General features: G+C 38.2%; 1 protein-coding gene across 5 annotated transcripts in view; it reads right to left on the minus strand.

Annotated features, from left to right (window-relative positions):
* Positions 1 to 20,155, minus strand: part of NEBL (nebulette) — a 403,673-nt gene that overhangs the window by 111,407 nt on the left and 272,111 nt on the right. The window contains exons 6-7 of one of the 5 annotated variants that reach the window (XM_051821440.2): positions 5,141 to 5,299; positions 2,897 to 2,968 (exon numbers count right to left, since the gene is read on the minus strand). The exons of 2 other annotated variants lie outside the window; for them this stretch is intronic. In XM_051821440.2, the coding sequence (XP_051677400.2) occupies positions 2,897 to 2,968; positions 5,141 to 5,224 (156 nt within the window). In that variant the 5' untranslated portion in view covers positions 5,225 to 5,299. Of the gene's footprint in view, positions 1 to 2,896; positions 2,969 to 3,055; positions 4,063 to 5,140; positions 5,300 to 20,155 lie in introns of those variants that run through there. 2 more of the 5 variants (XM_002717405.5, XM_008268286.4) reach the window with 2 other exon arrangements.

Genomic DNA, 20,155 nt, shown 5'->3' on the forward strand with positions numbered 1-20,155 from the left:
AGTAAACCAGCAGATGGAAGACACCTCTCTCTCTCTCTCTCTCTCTGCCTCTGCCTCTGCCTCTTTGTAACTCTGCCGTTCAAATAAATAATCTTTAAAAAAAAATAAAGTTTGAGACCTGGGGAGAAAAAAACTAGTTTATTAAATTAAATGTGGGGCACTAACAGATGGGTGCAATCAGAAATACAGCACAGGCTTAACTAAACCTCAGGTCTCACTGAGTGTGACATGCATTAATTTTTATATCTGAATTGGCTCTGAGATTGATACATTTTAGATAACCATCTAGGCATGCAGACAAGGTAACAGAGGTAAGAACTTCAAATTTAAGTTCATCTGCTCCATAGAAAAATGGTGGTCACATGGACAAAGAATATTCCAGTTATTATGTAATAATATTATTTAGGTAAACTTTTAAAAAACTAAAAATTTGATTTAGTCCATTATGTCAATTCCTTCCAGAAAGGTTACATTAAAATTTGTTTTTTCAAATGACTGCACAAATTCTTTTCATTTCTTTCACAACAAAAAGCAATTTTTAAACTATTCATAGATAAATATAAAAATCCTAGAAGTTAAACAAGTATGGGATTCTATTGGAAACAAAGAATGAATGAGTATACGGACAGAAACGAAGCCACAACAATCATGTTCTAAAGATTAAACACTACAGACATTTTTCCACGTAAGACAGATCCACAATAGAAATTACACCCATGTGTTTGATTTCACCTAGATGGGAGTGAAATAACACAGCTTTTGTTCTTGCAAAGTGATAAAGTCCATCAAGCCTTGTCACAGGTCAGTTTTAAAGTCAGTAATAAACAACCCTATCCAAAATAACTCCAACAGAATCACCTACTAAGTAGAGTTTCCACATTAATCCTAATGGTTTATGTTACACAACTTAGCTCAGTCAAAATTACACCTCAGTAAAAACGCAGTGCAAAGCTGCACAAGGTACTAGGTGTATAGATAGGAATTAAGGTCGCACATGGCAACAAGACTATAACTAAGATAATAACAACAAAAATAAAGCTACAATAAACTTCTCTTGGAAATCACAGTGAGAGATAATACAGCAGAGTAAAAGAGAGGGGGTTTGTGTTGCAGTCCTTTTTACACTGCGTAGCTGTGTGGTCCAGCAAGTTACTAAACCTCTCTGTGCCTCCATGTCCTCATCTCTGAAGTGAGAAGAATAGTAGAACCTCCTCATAAGCCGCAGCGCCTGGTATGCAGCACTCGGTAAGTCTTAGCTGTTGCAGATATTGTTATTCTTGTCATTTCACTAGCATCACTGTAGTATACAAAGAACATCCGTGTACAGTAGCATATGACTATTACTAACAGCTTACGCCATTACTTTGTAGAAATACTCAATGCATATGCTAACCACAGCACTTGTCAAATATACGGGGAGGGTATGATGCCCACCACCATCCTTTGGCTCTTTCTGATAAACCAGAAAGCAGCACAGAGTTCTATATAAATGGTGACTGCATGGATGCAGATGTTACAGATGGAATACTTGATCACAGTGTTCTGGATAGTTTAGATAGCATCTAGTTGTGCTACCATTATTTAAGTTTATAATTAGGATGTTACACTTGAGGCTCTGGGCTCAGTCAGGTTATACAACCTTCCCACATTACCATGGAGTCCACTCAGGTAGGCTGACTTCAGAGAGCACACCGGCACGCTAGCCCACATCCCACCACTGTTTCCCATGAAAACAGGCAATTGTGAAATGTTCCAATCACCTTGCTCATTAACAACAGAAGTAACCTGTATGCACTCCTCTCCCTGAAGGAAGACACACGCACACATTTGCTTTCCAGGAGCCATCTTTGCTCTTTCAAGGCAGCCCTCACCACTAGGGAGCAACCTTCTTTCCTTGTACTTCTAGAATCCTAGTCTACACATTTACTGTAAGTGTGTACGTATACATATAGGCTAAATAATTCTATCCCAGTCACTGAAAAAAGTCCCCCCAAGGCTGGCACCGCGGCTCAACAGGCTAATCCTCCGCCTTGCGGCGCCGGCACACCGGGTTCTAGTCCTGGTCGGGGCGCCGGATCCTGTCCCGGTTGCCCCTCTTCCAGGCCAGCTCTCTGCTATGGCCAGGGAGTGCAGTGGAGGATGGCCCAAGTGCTTGGGCCCTGCACCCGCATGGGAGACCAGGAGAAGCACCTGGCTCCTGGCTTCGGATCAGCGCGATGCGCTGGCTGCAGCGGCCACTGGAGGGTGAACCAACGGCAAAGGAAGACCTTTCTCTCTGTCTCTTTCTCTCACTGTCCACTCTGCCTGTCAAAAAAAAAAAAAAAAAAAAGTCCCCCCAAAATGCTCCTTTCACTAACAGCACCAGCATTATTTGTATCAGAGTTCTTAACAATGCACGTCAGTAATCCAGAAATCCTAAATGCTACCCAAAAGCTATATGCATATAAGCAAACGCATTTTCCTCACTTGCAAAATGAATGCATTCATCAGATTAATCAAAAGGCCTCCAAAATGTTAAAATTATTCATTTAGCAGAGTTCCTCTCAAGACAAATTCCATCATGATAATAATTTCAGATTCCTTAGGTTCTCAAACAGAATATGCTCTACAATTGAATGCCTTAGGATTCCATGCCAGTCTGTCAGTAAAATTCCTAAGGGACAGAATTCCAGATGAAGAAGGAGAAGACCTGTTCCAGCAGAAATTCCCTGGATAGGTGACCTTGGAGAAAGCACTTACCGTTTTTGGACTTAATTCCACAATCTGAAAATCGTTGTGTTTTAAGAGCTAGTTTCAGGGTTGTCTCCCCCACTCAATGACACTCTCTCTATAATCGTGTATGGTGGGTAATATACCACACATGTAATGTCAAATAAAAGTTACTTAGGCCACTTACATCACTAATTAGTTCGGTGCATTTTTTAGCCAATTCCATGCTCAGGTCTTCAATAACAGGCTTAAAGAACACCTGTTCAAAAAAAGGAAAGAGAACATTTTTCTCACTACCAGTTTACAGGAACAAATATCAGGCTTGGGTAGCTGCTTTCTCACTCACCTTGTCTTCTTCATTTTCTTCTTCCCCTGTTTTTTCCTCTTCAGTTTCATCTTTTACATCCTCCACTAAAGGGACTTTCATTTTTACCCTTTCAAAACACCTGTATTTTAAAAATCTACGTGTGCAGTGTCTGCTGGGGCCCGCACAGCCCGGCTCTCTGGGTGCAGGAGGCGCTGTGGCAGGAATGACCTTGCCCAGTTCCCGCTCTATTTAGCTCGCACTTCACTCTCCTTATCTCAGTGGTGTGTGAGTGAGTGGACAGCATCCCAGAGGTCTGCAGGGCTAGCCCCACAAGTACAAACAACGTGTTCTTGGGCAGAATTCAATTTTATGAATTTTGAAAGTCAACATTCTTTAAACTGGTTAAGAAATTCTAAAGAGGAAATTTATTTATCTTTCACTGACTCAACTCATTCATAAGATAGTCTGAAATGGACTTAAAGATTCTTGGAAAACTACTTGGCTGTAACACTTAAGATAGCACAGTCAAATGCCTGTTATCACAAAGATTCCTCAACTCCATCTAAATAAAGCTGTAACTGGAATGTCAGACATAACTCTGATTGGTTACAGTGACTCTGGATCATTCAAACTCATTTCACTAACTTAAATTAAATGTTTTATAAGACATACACATATTTCTCTCATCTTAAAAACTACCCACTTTATATGAGCTGATTAAAGGCTAGTAATTTATTATGAAAAGCCTTTTGTACCACTTGAAAGAATCTATCCTGAATTAATTATGACTGTTAATCTTATATTGGTGAGTGTTATACTAATTGTAAACATTATTAAACATGAGAAGCAGCAATTAACATGCTGATGTATCATTTAAGAATCCAAAAACTCCCATATCTCAAAAAATAATCATCATCCTCTTTACATTCTACTCATCTTGTCAGTTTTTACAATTTTACTAGTTATTTGTATATTCTTCAATGCATCCTACATACTTGGAAAACTTTGGAAAAATAATCACAGTATATATATTGTGGCATGTGTCATAATTTATATAATTAAAGATCTATTTCTCAAAATCCTTTAATGTCAAGATTCTATACAACTTAAATTTATTAATTTGGTTACTAAAGTCCTAGGATACATTAACATCTACACAGCCACAGCATACCAATGTTGGACATAAAAAACACCCTATGGTGAATAATGGAGCTAATTATATAAAATACAACTTCATACAAAATAATACGTCATCTGAAGCAGTCAAAGATAATACTGTTTTCTTCTTAGATTATAGTTTTCAATTTATTTTTAGAAATGCATTTGGCCCTCCCTAAACTGAAAATTCTGTCAAGAGAAACATTCCTCACAAGCATGAAGTAGGAATGATTTCCCAGGCAGAATTCCATGGAGCCAAGGAACACTTAAGGTGGGGAGTGGGTTTCTTAAACAAACACATTTGGGACACCTTGGCACTAATCTCTCTCTGCCACTTGGAGAACCACATGGCACACTGACCCATGAGAAGTTCTGAGAAGACCCTCAACCAAAAACCCCATTTTTGTTTGCCTAACCAAATATTTCTAAAACATGAATTCTATCCATTTTATTACATCAAATGTATCTATCCATCTTTGTTTTTCAATGATAGCCACTGCCACAGAAAACTAACACATTTCTGTAAAATATTGCTTATTACTTAGGAAATATTTTGCTCTATTCTAACAAAATACATGGTGTGAAAGAGTGGCAGGTGTTGTCGTGAAAGAGTTTTTGATAACAGGCTAAATGAATAGCACCACATATTCTGCTTACCAGCAAATGACAAAAAGAAATTGCTCCAGCATGTTGAATATGGAAATCTTAACTTTAAGATAACAGCTCTGCACAGCCACAATAGCAGATACAAGGAAATTATTTATATATATTATATTTCTATCATAAAAGGGGAGAATTGCGAACCCTGATTGTTTCCCTCAAGTTCTCTGCCCAAGATAATTCCAATACTTGATAGAAAACCTGTGATACCACTTTTGTAAACAGAAAGCAGAAATTTCTAGAAACTTTTCTTATCAACCTCTCGAAGTATAGGGGAAAACCTCGACAAAACTGTCTAAGACATACCTCTTGGTTTGTATGTGAAGTGACAATTCTTGGGTTACTCATGGCCACATCTATTCCCCATGGCGAATCACCTTCATCAGGCATGAAGGGCAGCTGTTTTCTTATTTTCCATCACGTAGCATGCTTTTATTGACTCTTCACTGCACTGGAGAAAATTATCTGTTGAGATTTAACGTGCCAAAGTTTTGAAAGAGAAACTAAACACAATGTACAATGTGAACAAAAATTTTCCACTGTGATTTGAGAATCAGAATTTTAAAGCAAATGGGATCTGTAAGAAATCAAGACACCTAAAACCCTCTCTCTTTTACAGAGGAAAAAATTAAGGCCAAAAGAAATCAATTCTGTTTCAACTGCGAAGTTGTTCAATGGAGTACTATGCTCAGAATCTAGCCAGAGCACTGTGCTCATCTATCCAGTACATGAGTGTTGTCATGGTAGGTGCTTGGGGTTAGAGATATAACAGTGACTACAACATACTTTGTGCTTAATTAGGTAGGGAATAAAAATCCCATCATTCAGGACTTGCTGGATGAACTCTTTAATGGACTGTTTGGCAAGCTCTGAAACACCATTACTTTTGATTGAATACATCTTTTTTCCTTTCACCTATAAGTGTACTATAAAATTCATGTAAAGTTTTCTCTAAAACATTTTAAGCCCTGCACTTTATCATAGCAAAGCTCTCTTGTCAATAGGTCTACAACCTGACTTGGGAAATAAGAAGAAAGTGTTCTTCATGGATAGCTATCACATGTCAAAACTCCCTATCAATTTTTTTTTACAAAAAAAAAAGTTTAATGTTGTATTTTAATACATATTTTTGCCTTGGAGCACTCCCAAAGGGAATATCTATGTAGCTGCTAATCCCTTTCACTTATTGAGCACTTCATTTATGTTGTCTACATTTTTAACTTCATACTCTACCCATGCCTCATTGCAGAAAGAAACCAAGCTGGGGACTACATTACCGATGACCAGACTCTCAAAGTCCAGGTTCAGCTCCATCACACACTTAAGAGAACATTACACAACCTTCCTTTGCCTCTAATTTCCCGTAGTGAAAGAGAAAAAAACTGAATGTCAGAAGTTAACAAAAGAAAATAACCTTAAAAATTATAAAGTCTCCCTTACATACACAAGATTTTTCAACCACCCCACTAATGGCACACAGTGAAGGAGTTAGGGAGTTGTCATCTCAAAATATGCTGAACACCGCTATATCAGAAAGGGCCATTGGGTCTTTTTCTACATGCAGCCAAACACTAAGCCTTACTCACCAGAGACTCATATGAATCGGAATAAACTGTGTCAAGTCACACTCATGTTCCACTAGCTTCCACATCTCCACCTCAGACATCTCTAGGCAATGTCGCTAGAATTTACTATCCTACTCCAGAGATACAGGTGTCCCATCATTCCTCCACAAATGTGTTGCTCTTTGTCCAAAAAAAAAAATCACACAATCATCATACTTTGGTCATTTCTTTGCACCTCACTCTCTTGGGAAGATCCCTGTGTATATGTAATTTAAATAACCTTTCATATTTTCCTCTCACTAATCAGCGTTTATACTAATTGGGCTTCTGTATCAAACCAAGAGTCCACAAAAGAACTAAGGAGTGTAGAGCGAATCTTTCACTCCCCTACGGTACTTATGAAAAAAGCCCTGGGTAGGAAAGAGTATTCTCATTGAAAGGGTCTTGAACATCAATATTGTTTTTAAAAAGTCTTAAAACATAAAATTGTATACATAAAATTGTACATAGTTACGGTGTACCCAGTGGTGTTCTGATACACTTATGCAACTATCATGTATATGTATGCATTGTGTAATGTCTAAACAGGGTAAATATATGTATCTCCTCAAACATTTAACTTTATATCATAAAAACATTCAAAATCCTGTCTTCTAATTTTTTTAGAGAAATATACAGCACATTATCATTATCTATAGTCACCTGCTGTACAACAGGATCCAAGAACTTCTTACTCCTATCTAACCATAATCTTTCACCCTACCCCTCCCCAGTCTCTGGCAAGTACAATTATACTTTTAAACTTCCCCATGAGATTTTCTTAGATTCTGTGTACGAGTGAAATCATGCCTTACTTGCTTCATGTGTGTGTACGTGTGTGTTGGGCTTGCTTCTCTTAACACAACAACCTCCAGTTCCACTGAAATTAATAAGATTTCAGCTTTTGATGGCTGAGTACTATTCCATTGTGCATATGTACCACATTTTCTATATCCATGGATAAGTGGATAGACACTTAGGCTGTTTCTATTTCTTGGCTATTGTAAATAGGGCAGCAATAATCATGGGAATACAGATGTCTGCTCAACAGATGGATTTCATCTTCCTTGGCTGTATACTCAGGAGTGGGATTGTAGTGGGATGGTAGTTCCATGTTTAGTTTTTAGGGGAACCTCCATGTTGTTTTCCACAAAGGCTAGACTAACGTACACTCCCACAAACAGTGCACAAATATCCTCTGTGCTCAACATATGCCAGCATTCCTTTACCTTTTGTCTTTTTGATAACAGCCAATCTAACTGGAATGAGGTGATATCTAGTTGTGCGGCCTGATGAGTAATGTTGAGCATATTTTTCATGTACCTGTTGACCATTTGTATGTCTTCCTTTGAGAAATGTCTATTTACAACTACCAAACATTATTCTGATTTTTTTTCTGTTGTTGGGTTCTCCATATAGTCTGGTTATTAACCCCTTGTCAGATATATAAATAACAAATATTTTCTCCCATTCTGTAGGTTGCCTCTTCATTTCCCTGATTATTTCCTTTGCTATGCACAAACTCTTTAGTTTTATGAAATCATCTTTATCTATTTGTGCTTTTGTTTCCTGTGCTTTTAAGTCTACTCCAAAAGAAAAATCCTTGTCCATTCCGAAGTCCTGAAGCATTTCCCCTACTTTTCCTTTTCATAGTTTCAGAGTTTTAGGTTCTACATTTAGGTCTTTAATCTATTTTGAATTGATTTTTGTTAACGATGAGAGCCTAGAACTGCACGGTGGTCTTCCACATGGGTGGTAGGGGTCCACGTACTTAGGCCAGCTTCTGCTGCTTTCCCAGAAGCATTAGCAGGGAGCTGGATCAGAAACAGAACAGCCAGGACTCGACCTGGAGATCATACAAGATGCTAGCATTGCAGGCAGCAGTTTAAACCCTAGTTTCTTTCTTCTACATCTCTGGATATACAGTTTTCCCAGCCTCATTTATTGAAAAGAATACCATTTTCCAATGCATGCTCTCAGCACCTTTGTCAAAGAGCAGTTGGATGTAGATACCTAGGTTTCCTACTCAGGTCTCTGTTCTGTTTCATTCTTCTATGTATCTTTTCTCATGGTAATGTTATATATTATAGCATTATAATATATTTTAAAGCCAGGTAGTCTAACGTGTGTGACTTTGAGTTTTTTTTTTTTCCTTAAGATTACTTTGGCTATTCGGGATGTTATACAAAATTCAGTTGTGTTTTTTTCTAGTTCTGTGAAATATGTCATTGGTATTTGGTAGGAATTGCCCTGAATCTACTAATTATTTTTTATGGACTTTTAAAAAAAGATTTATTAACTTATTTATTTGGAAGGCAGAGTGACAGAGAGAGAGAGAGAGAGAAATAGAGTAGTATGGATATTTCAACAATCTTTTTTCTTCCAATCCATGAATACAGGATGTCTTTTTGTTTCTTTGAGTCCTCTTCAATTTCTTCCATCAATGATTTATAGTCTTCATGGCAGAAATCTTTCACTTTGATTAAATTTATACCTAGGTACTTTATTGTTTTTGTAGCCACTGGAAATTGACTGCTTTCTTGATTTCTTTTTTTCATATAATTTGCTATTGGTATATAATAACACTACTGATTTTTATATGTTGACTTTAAATCTTGGAACTTTGCTGAATTTGTTAGTTAATCCTAATAGCTTTTTAGTGGAGTCTCTGAGATTTTTTCCTATAAGCTCATATCATCTGTAAACAGTGACAATGTGATTTCCCTCCTTTCCAATTTTGATGTGCTTTCTTTTTCTGCCTAATTGCTCTGGTTAGTGCTTCCACTACTATGTTGAGTAAAAATGGTGAATGTTGGTATCTTTGCTTTTTCCAGATCTCAAGAGAGACATCCTCAAGCTTTTTCTCATTCAGTATGATTTTAGAGTTGTTGGTTTGTTATATATGACTTTTATTATAGTCCTTCCATATCTAATTTGTTCAAAGTTGGGTTTTTTTTTTTTTTTGGCTTGAAGCAATGTTCAATCTTATCACCTGCATGTATTGAGATTATCACATGATTTTTGTCCTCCATTCTGTTGATGTAGTGTATCACATTTACTGATTTATGTAAACAGAACCATCCTTGCACTCCTGGGCTGAATCCCAACTGATTGTGGTAAATAATCTTTTTAATGTACTGTTGGATTTGGTTTGCTAGTATTTTGTTGAGGGTTTTTGCATCTATGTTCATCAAAAATATTGGTCTATAGCCTTCTTTTCTTCTAGTGTCCTTATCTGGTTTTTCTATTAAGGTAATGTTGGAGCAGGACTTTGGCATAATTGTTAAGATGCTGCTGAGGATGCCCACACCCCATATCAGAGTACCTAGGTTCAACTTTTAGCTCCAGCTCCTGACTCTAGCTTCCTGCCAATGCAGACCCTGGGAGGCAGTGGTGATGGATCAACCATTGGGTCCCTGTCAGCATGGGATTCCTAGATGAGTTCCCAGATGTAAGCTTTGGTCCTGGGTCAATGTAGGCATATGGAGAGTGAACCAGCAATGGGGGTTATCTCTCTTCTGTCATGTAAACAATAATAACAAGAAGAAAAATCATCAGACCCCGTTATACTTTGGTATTAGCAAATCTGTTCCCATGGCTGCTATCAGGTAGTTAGGTTTACGTCTCCAGAGACATAACTCCAAGGACACACATCTATGCCATCATCTCAATCACATAGTGCTTGACTGTCTTCAGGGTTCTTCAGGTCATGTGCAACAACTGTCTTCACGTTTTTGATGAATGTTTATAGCACAGCAGGTAAAGCAACCGCCTGTGATGCTTGCATCCCATATGGATGCTGCTCTGTGTCCCGGCTGCTCCACATCCCATCCAGCTCCCTGTTAATGGCCTGGGAAAGGCAGTGGAAGATGGCCCTGCCACCCACATAGTAGACCCAGATGAAGCTCTTGGGTCCTGGCTTTGGCCTGGCTCGGCCCTGACTGTTGCAGCCACTTGGGGACGAAACCAGCAGATGTAAAGATCTCTCTCTGTATCTCTCCACTTTCAGTCACTCTGACTTTCAAATAAATAAATATATCTTTTTTAAAAAAAGGAAGGAAACGTGTTTTTCTCCAACATGGTGACAACTGACTTGCAAATGAAAATGCAAAATAAACACTTGAACTAGATCAAGATTCAGTACTGAGTTAAAAAAAAAAAAACTTACAGCAATAAACTGATTTTTTAAAATTTAAAATAGTAATTCAACATTTCTTATAAAACATCCTAAACAATCAGGTGAGAGAAGAATTAGTTTGCCTGATTGTTTTCTTTTTGACAGCTTTTTCACACTCCTTTTTGTGCCTGGACTTCTATTTTTCATTGTTTTTTGAGGACTTTTCCCCAGGGGGCTCTTGCTTCTCACTTGAATCCCTAGTTACTTCACCTCAGCGGGGCATATTTACTCACCATTTGGCATCTGCCCCAAAGAGAACTTTACTAATGGATGAGGAAGGAGGAATAATTTCTCCCAACAAGAAAGGTAAGCACTCCAGGGCAATTTGTCATCTTTATAAAAGAGAAGAGTTCCGCTTAATATTTTAGCCCAATCTATGTTTATAATTTATACTCATTAACATATCTTCTCTTTTGTAATGGCTATTTCATTACTGCATTATTGCTCATTAATTAGAAATAAAAAGAATACATCAATAATTATGCTATTAAAACAAGATCTCTAGTGTTTTCCTACAGTTGTATTCTGATTTTCACAAATATAGAACCTACTCACAAATGAGAACTACATAACTAGATGATATTGGAGGGAAGAAAAGAACAAGCAACTGCAAATAATTTTGGGCACCAAAATTTCCAGGTTGAATGTTGTTGGGAGGCCAAAAATTAAGACTATGCGGTCTACTTCTAGAGAGAGGCGAAAGTAATCTTGTTCAATGTCTACATGAACAAAAGCATTCACTAAACTGCAAGACTGTGGGTTAATCCGCAACTCCCCTGAGCCGTTAGTTGGATTTTCATTAAGGATGAGCTAATTCCATAATCACTCCTGCAATCCTCACTGCCGGGAAAAGCCCAAGGCTTGAGTGGTCTGCATGTGGCTTTCAATCAGATCCACAGGGTCAGGCAGGCCCAGACTCCTGAAAAAGCATCCCTTTGCTGGAGTTGTCAGAGAGCTGTGTCAGGCATAACTGAAGACTTCGAAACTGGCACCTACATTCAAATTACTGGCTTCTTATCTAATGTTCCCTTTGGGGATATACCAGTCTTTCATTATCTTTAAACTCCTTTACAATTCCATAAATTGTTGAAAATAGATAACAATATAATTCTTATCCATAGAAATGCAAATTAATTGTGTCCTGGGGAAAGCAATTGATCACTGCCTGCAGATAGGTCCTTTCTGCATCTATTTGTAAATTAATTTCAGCTTTCCTTATTACTCATTTATGTGTGGCTCTTGAAATTCACCTTTGAACCAACTGCACCATCTTACAGATGCCCTCATTTATTAATAAATTAAAAATCTCTGAAATGTGTTTATGTTTTATGACAGTAATGATTTTGCCATTTAAAAACATCCTTTAACAAATGCAAATGATTATTTAATTATCCTCATTGTTGGAGAAAGCTCTCTTCTCTCAATTGTGAAATATAGCTGTAAAAATTGTTAGTGTTTATTGAAATCAGCTTTTTGTTTTGTTTTGTTTTCAGGTCTGGTCTTATTTGACTATTGGCAAATGCCATATGTGTGCCTGCCTATACGCACATTCACACATCACACACACACGCACACACTCAAGCAGAGTTCATTCATTACAGCTGCCAGCTTCCGCCTGAAAAGCATAAAGGCTTCAATAAATGCAAAGAGCTAATTACTCCCCACATCTGGAAAAACTTGAATATGAGAGTGGATGTATTGAAGCAGCTCTTCGTTTGGCTGTCAACACTGTACCCTGAGCCAGAAAGAGAGCAGGCTTGATCACTCTTGGCAATTCCTTAACCCATTCCGAGATATAGATGATATGCCAATTAATTCATAACATGTCCTGTTTACATGATTTATGAATTCCATGAAAACACAGTAAAGTAAATAATTTCTTAGTAATTTATGGAGAAAAGCTGTTTTTGTCATATTTCCAGGAGGAAAAAAACATTATACATTAAAATATGGCAAGAATAATGACAACCTCATAGTCAAGGAAATAAAGAGGCTTTCGGGGATTGTACAGCATACTGAGAACAATAACTTCCATCAACACATGTAAAATTAGACAATTTGGCACTCTGTGGAGAAAATGTAATAATGCTTCTAAAAGGAAATCAGGAGCGCTATATGGGCTCATAGCAAGATTTAACAGAAGCCAAGAAATGGGTAGATCTCCCCTAGAAAAGAGTATGTAAGCTGGACTTCGGCAAATTGGTGGGTTATAAGGAAGGCATCCAAAGACCATTTGCCATGACCTAGAGACAAGAGTGGGAGGGACCATAAGTTCAGTGTCAGTGGAACAGAAAATAGGAGTGACAAGAACTGAGAATCAGGAAGCAGTCAGAGACCCCAGGGGAGAGCCTGATGTGAATGTATGGAAATCGCTTAACCTAACACAAAAAGCTTAAGTTGGTCTGAACCCTGAAGACCTGTTCAACCATTTGGAAGCAGCAACCTAACAGCTTCCCTATTCCCTCTATGTGCCTTGAATTTGGTTTTTACCCACTTTGTGCTATCATTTGCCAACTGACGTACTCCTCGTATCTCTGGAGTTCATGAAAATTCTTAGTGAAAAATGTATTTCCAGGTTTATAAATCTAGTGAAAAAAATATGCAAAGGAAATCATTTGTATTATGCTTGCCCAGAAATAAATGAAATTTACAATAAATATGTTTGCAATATAAACTTCATACCTTCACATTTTCACAAATTCAATTTTATTTTTTAAAATTTTTATTTATACTCACTTTATTTGAAAAGTGGAGAGGCCAGTGTTGTGGTGCAGCAGGTAAAGCTGCCAGCTGCAACACCAGCATCCCAATATGAGCACCAATGCAAGTCCTGGTTGCTCCATTTCTGATCCAGCATCCCTGCTGATGCACCTGGGAAGGCAGCTGAAGATGGCCCAAGTACTTGGGCCTCTGCCGTCTATGTGGGAGACCCAGAGGAAGCTCTGGGCTCCTGGATTTAGCCTGGTCCAGCCCTGGCCATTTGTGGCCATTTGTGGGGTGAACCAGAAGATGGAAGATTTCTCTCTCTCTTTCTCTCTCTCTCTCTCTAACTTGGGCTTTCAAATAAATAAATAAATCTTGAAGGAAAGAAAGAAGGTTGGCAGGTAGGTAGGTGGAAGAAGAGACAGAGAAAGAGAAACATCTTTCATCCACTGGTCAACTTTCCAAATGTTTACCACAACCAGGACTGAGACAAGCAGAAGCCAGGAAGGAGCCTTGAATTGCTTCCCTGTCTCTCCCACAAGGGTGGCAGAGACCTAGGTGTGTGAATGATCATCTGCTGTTTCCCAGGGTGCACATTAGCAGGAAGCTGGATGGGAAACTGAGTGGCTGGGATGTGTTCTAGGCACTCTAGATAGGGAACACAGGTGCCTCAATGGCATCCTAACTACTTACTACACGCTTGCCCCACTATCACAGTTTTATTATTGAAATGCACCTCTTTCTTCTATCCTACTAAGTAAATGATGTCAGTGTCTCTACTCAAACCTTAACCATTACACTACTAACATCTACATTCACTGAATTCACTGAAGATTTCTTCCATCCTGAAGTCATGATTTCATTAAACATTAAGCCAGGAAAACACAATTTATGGTCACACAAATTCAGTACTTTTGAAATGTTAATTTCTGAGTCTTATTCCAATTATTTCCATAGAGGTTTTTCATGTGTAACTTAAAGAACAGTAGCAAAATAAAATCATAATGAAGTAAATATGTCACTGAACACTATAAAGTCGGAGATGCTTTAAACTAATTGATAGTGTGAGGACTGAGATCTTGTCTGAAATATACTGGTGACCATTTCTCTCTAAGGACTTTGTTTCTGAGCATGGATATGCGTGTGTGTGTTTCTAGCTATATTCACTTTTTATCAAATATTTCTCGTGTGCACTCTATGGGCTGGGAACTATTTCAGTCTCTTCAGACAAAATCCCTATCCATCTCCTCTCTTTCAATCATACATTCATTCCTCAAACGAGCATCTACTTCATACCACACTATGAACTGAGGTATTTTATATGACTTTTTCATACTAAGCGTTTGAGAGCCAGTATATTTTAACTCTATAATTTCAGCACATTTCTATTCAGACTAGCCACACTGTAAGTACTCAGTGGTCCAGTGTGGACAGTGGCAAACAAAGTGGACAGGACAGCCTTTGAGTAATTACAGACCAGAAAGTATTAACTATTTTTCAATTTAATTGTATAGATCTTAAATATGGAAAATACTTTGAAAATTAAACTTCTTAAAGATGATGATTTCAGAATCCTAATAAGGAAGCAATAAAATTTGCAATCTATTTTAATTTTCCAGACCTAACGAAATCAGTCTTCTATGTAAGAATGCACCTTATTAAAAATTTAAATTTTCATTATAAATAATGAACTCTTTAAATTATGTTTTAATTAAGTTTAACAGAGGTGTATTTTCAAAATGCTATCTTGTTTCATTAATGAGAATGACAGAGTTCCAACAGTTTTCAGGATAAATATTCACTCTTTAATTCTCTATCTATATAGCAAAAAGTACAAATAGTGAAGTAACCTCCTTTGAAATTCACATTTTTAACACATATTTCTGAATTTAAAATATACCAGCAATTATTCCTCAGTTTGGCCAAGTAAATCCTTTTAAACCATACTGGAGAGCCATGGCACTGTGAGGTATCAGATTCAAATAATAAAACCTAGTGCATCATGTAAAGAATGAACGCGCTTCAGTGACATGAGCTTCCTGTTTTAGAGCAACCGTACATTCTCCAACACTCAATGGAAAAGATCTCACGCCATGAGACAACAACAGGATTTCTTGTTTCTGCTCCATAGCAGCTTCTCTCCTGGACGGAGTCAGCCAACAAATACTTCTCAGTTACTGGAATCTTGAGTAACAGCCAAATGCAGTGAAGTGCTCTGTATCCACGACCACTGCCGCACAATATGAAGGCCTGCAATTTTATGTATGTCATCCCTCATGCACGTTCTGCTGCCAATTCTGGAAAAAGATGAACTAAGTAGCATGGAGAGAGGCAGTCACAAACTCTTACAGGATGCTTCTGCTGCCCTCCAGCAGGCACCAGGAGAGGACACAAAAGGGTGATCAATGTACAGACAAAACCCCCCTTTAATCCCCATAACATCCATTTCACAGAGGAGGCCCCTGGGACTTACAGTGATGGCCTGCCCAAGTTTTCATAGTAAGAGATTCCATTTGTGCCAAACCTACTAGACCACAGGCCAACAGAACACTGAACAACTTTCCTTTCTTTCTGGTGTGATACTATCATTTTCTATCAAATTCAAGAAACTTTCCTGCTTTTCATTCATTAATGGTATTTATAAGCGATAGTGAGCTGCTAAATGGTTAACCATCATCTGTCCCAGGGTTTAAAATTCTTTTAATTAAAAAGTTCTTTAATTAAAAAAATAAAAGCCTCACTCTGCAACTTTGCACAATCTGCTCTAGTAAGCTGATATGGGCCTGTGCCACACAGCACTGCAAGCTATGTCTTCAACAAAAGCCTGTCTAATGTTCAATGGACCAAGAAATGCCAATCAACTTGCAAGACTAAGCTTCTAAATCTTAAATCAGGCATTTCAAGATATACAATTATGTGTCAATGCTATTCTATTCCTTATCTATTTGTTGATGAAATAATTTTAAACAGAAATACTGCAACCTTACTTTGCAGCACTCTTTCTGCTGATCACTATACATTGAGATGATAAACTTTATGCCTGTTGTGCTCTTGGCGACTATTCAGATACATGCATGATACTGCACACACAGAGATGAAACAAACAGCTACCGAGCTGCTTTGACACTCAAAAGGATCTGTTAGTTTGTTTTACATGGCATCCAGTATGTAAAAAAAATTAGAATATAATAAACGCTCACTGAGGATGGTACTATAGTAGTAACTTTCACCTATGGGGACACTTCAAAAAGTTAATAGAAGTCAGAATTAAAAGGTAAGTTTATTTGGGTGCAAAAAAAATTTAAATCCAGGCATTTGAGTTGGCTCCAAAAGATCATAGAAAATGCATTTTGGGGGGGAAGAAACTATATATAGCTTTCAAAAAAAATTTTGCAGCAAAATAAACATCTCTTAATTAGATTAAAATTTTCCATGAACTTTTTGAAGATTTCTCATATGCACTAATTTAAACAATGAAACAAATCTAGTTTACAGAAAAACTCAGGAATTTTCACTGCTTTGCAAAATATGAGAAATTTATCCCGAAATATTAGAGCACCAAAATCTGTATAAGGTCTGTATACAGTCTGTATACAGATTTGTATAACAGTTAATTCATATACACTTAGAACCGAAAGTGAAAAAGTCATTTAATACTTTAAAAATGAATATCTTCTACCTATTCCTTGTAAAGCTAATCATTTTAAAAGCACAGAGAAATGTCTTTATAGTTTTCTGTAATGAACTATCCAAAAAAGAGTACCTTTAAAAGCATAATCCTAATATGAGGGTTTTTTACATCAAAATTTTTAACAATGATCTGTTGAAAAGGAGGCATTTTTGCTGATATCCAATGAAGTAGAAAGGATACCTTTATTCATAATTTTAACTAAACTTGGATATTAAATGAATATGCACATAATTCAATGAAGCATTTTTCGCTACAGAAATATCATTCAGGGCTGGTGCTGTGGCATAGTAGGCAAAACATCTACGGGCTGGTACCAGCATCCCATATGCATGCCAGTTCGAGTCCTGGCTGCTTCACTTCGGATCCAGCTCCCTGCTAATGGCCTGAGAAAGCAGTAGAAGATGGCCCAAGCGCTTGGGCCCCTGTACCATTGTGGGAGACCCAGAAGAAGCTCCTAGCTCCTGGCTTCAGATAAGCCCAGCCCCGGCTGTTGCAGCCAATTGGGGAATAAACCAGCAGATAGAAGACCTCTCTCTCTCTCTGTGTGTGTCTCCCTCGCTCCATAACTCTGCTCTCAGTAAATAAATGAATATTTAAAAAAAAGGAGGGGCCAGCGCTATGGCATAGTGGGTAAGACTGCAGCCTGCAGTGCCACCATACCATATGGGTGCCAAATTGAGACCTGGCTGCTCCACTTTTGATCCAGCTCTCTGCTATGGCCTGGGAAAGCACTGGAAGATAACCCAGGTCTTTGGGACCCTGTACCCTCATGGGAGTCTCGGAAGAAGCTCTTGGCTCCTGGCTTCAGATCAGCATAGCTCTGGCCATTGCAGCCATCTGGGAAGTGAACCAGCCAGATGGAAGAACAACCTCTCTCTCTCTCTCTCTCTCTGCCTCTCTGCCTCTCTGTAATTCTGCCTTTCAAATAAATAAGTAAATCGGGAGGGGGAGGGGCAGGGGAGAGGGAGAAGAGGAGAGGAGAGGAAGAGAAATATCACTACCGGTGCTTTTAGATCAAGGTTAAACTTTGGTTCCTAAGATTTAAGGACACTGTATGTGCCATTTCCTTTCTTAATTCCTTATAGTATTTACATCATTTTCTCTTATACAGAGTTAAAGAAAAATAAGATATTAAATTAATCATGGTAAATATACTGCATCATTCTACTTTAGACATAGTATTCATAAGTGTGAATTTTTTTAAAATTAGAATAATTTTACATTTTAATAACAAATCTTAGGAGAGTTTTTTTTTGTTTTGTTTGTTTGTTTGTTTGTTTTTGACAGGCAGAGTTAGACAGTGAGAGAGAGATAGAGAGAAAGAGAGAAAGGTCTTCCTTTTCCGTTGGTTCATCCCCAAGTGGCTGCTATGGCCAGCGTGTTGTGGCTGGCACGCTGTGCTGATCCTATCTAATTGCTCATTAGGAGATAAGAATTTCTATGATAGGGTCAATTATTTATATTATAAACCTAACCAGCGCTGTGGTGTAGAGGGTAAAGACACCACCTGCAGTGCTGGCATGCCATATGGGCACCAGTTCAAGTCCTGGCTGCTCCACTTCCAATCCAGCTCTCTGCTATGGCCAGGGAAAGCAGTAGAAGATGGCCCAAGTCCTTGGGACCCTGCACCCACGTGAGAGACCTGGAAGAAGCTCCTGGCTCCTGGCTTCAGATTAGCACAGCTCCAGCCGTTGTGGCCATTTGGGGAGTGAACCAGCAGATGGAAGACCTCTCTCTCTGCCTCTCCTTCTCTGTCTGTGTAACTCTTCCAAAATAAATAAATTTTTAAAATTAAAAAAACCCCAACAAGAGAAACAAAACAAAAGAACAAAACAAAACAAAAAAAAAGAAACAAACAAAAGAACAAAAGTGAACCTTCCGGGATAGAGTTGAAGACTTTATAATAAAGAAAACTACATATGATTTTATGTTTCAAGTTGCTCTTTATTTGATTTATCTACTTTAAGCTGAGTGTTTTGTTTTTGTCTCTTTTCTTACTTTTCTAAAACACAACTACAGATCTCTGTTAAACATAGGAGTGGGAATAAGAGAGGGAGGAGATATATAGGTTGGCACATGCTCACTCGGACTTACCTCCAATGGTGGAACTAGAAATGTGCCAGGGGATTTCAACTCAATCTTACCAAGGAGGCAGGTACCAATGCCAGCGCACTTGGTAAAGTGATAAGTATAAATACACAACAGATCAAAAAGATAGGGTATGTGTCGATGAGATTTCACAAATAAGACCAGTGTAAGCAAATAATGAAGGATAGAATTAAAAGGGAGAGAATGATCCTGCGGGGGAAACAGGACACACAGCAGACTCATAGAATGGCAGCACTCCTGCCTCAGAATCAACCATTGGGACATTCGGATCTGGCTAAAAGGTCCATGAGAGTCTCACAGGCATGGAAAGCCATGACATGGTGGCAAAAAAACAATCTAAATGAAAGATCCTGGTGAACAAGACCCCAGTGGAAGGAACAGGCCATCAAGGAGGGAGGCGCCTTTCTCTGAAGGGAGGAAGGAACCTCCACTGTGATATGGCCTTGACTAAACAAGTTCAGAGTCAATGAACTCAAAGGGCTTCCATAGCCTCGACAGCTCATGGCAAGAGTCTCTGGTGATTGCTGACGTCATAAATAAGAGTGCCAATTGCTAAATCAACAACGGGAGTCACTGGGTACATGCTCCCCATGTAGGATCTCTGTCCTTAATGTGTTTTACTATGAAACTTAAAAACAACACTACTAGTCAAACAATACCCTATACCTTGTGCGGTTGTGTGAGTACAGCCTGTTGAAATCCTTGCTTAGTATATACTAAGTTGATCTTCAGTATATGAAGGTAATTGAAAATGAAACTCGATGAAGGGCGGGATGGGAGAGGGAGTGGGTGAGGGGAGGGCCACGGGATGGAGGGAGGTTGGGGGGGGGGGAGCCACAACAATACAAAAGTTGCACTTTCTAAATTCACATTTATTAAATAAAAAAATACTATATATCAAACAAACAAAAGAATAAAAAAGAACTTAATACTTTACCCTTTTAGTATTTTTTATGTTCTACTTAAAACTATTGGTTGAACTCTGTAATTAATACACAACTACTCTTAGGTGTTTAATTAATGCTATAACTAGTACT

This window comes from Oryctolagus cuniculus, chromosome 13 (assembly GCF_964237555.1).
Source record: "Oryctolagus cuniculus chromosome 13, mOryCun1.1, whole genome shotgun sequence".
NCBI classification, from domain to species: domain Eukaryota; kingdom Metazoa; phylum Chordata; class Mammalia; order Lagomorpha; family Leporidae; genus Oryctolagus; species Oryctolagus cuniculus.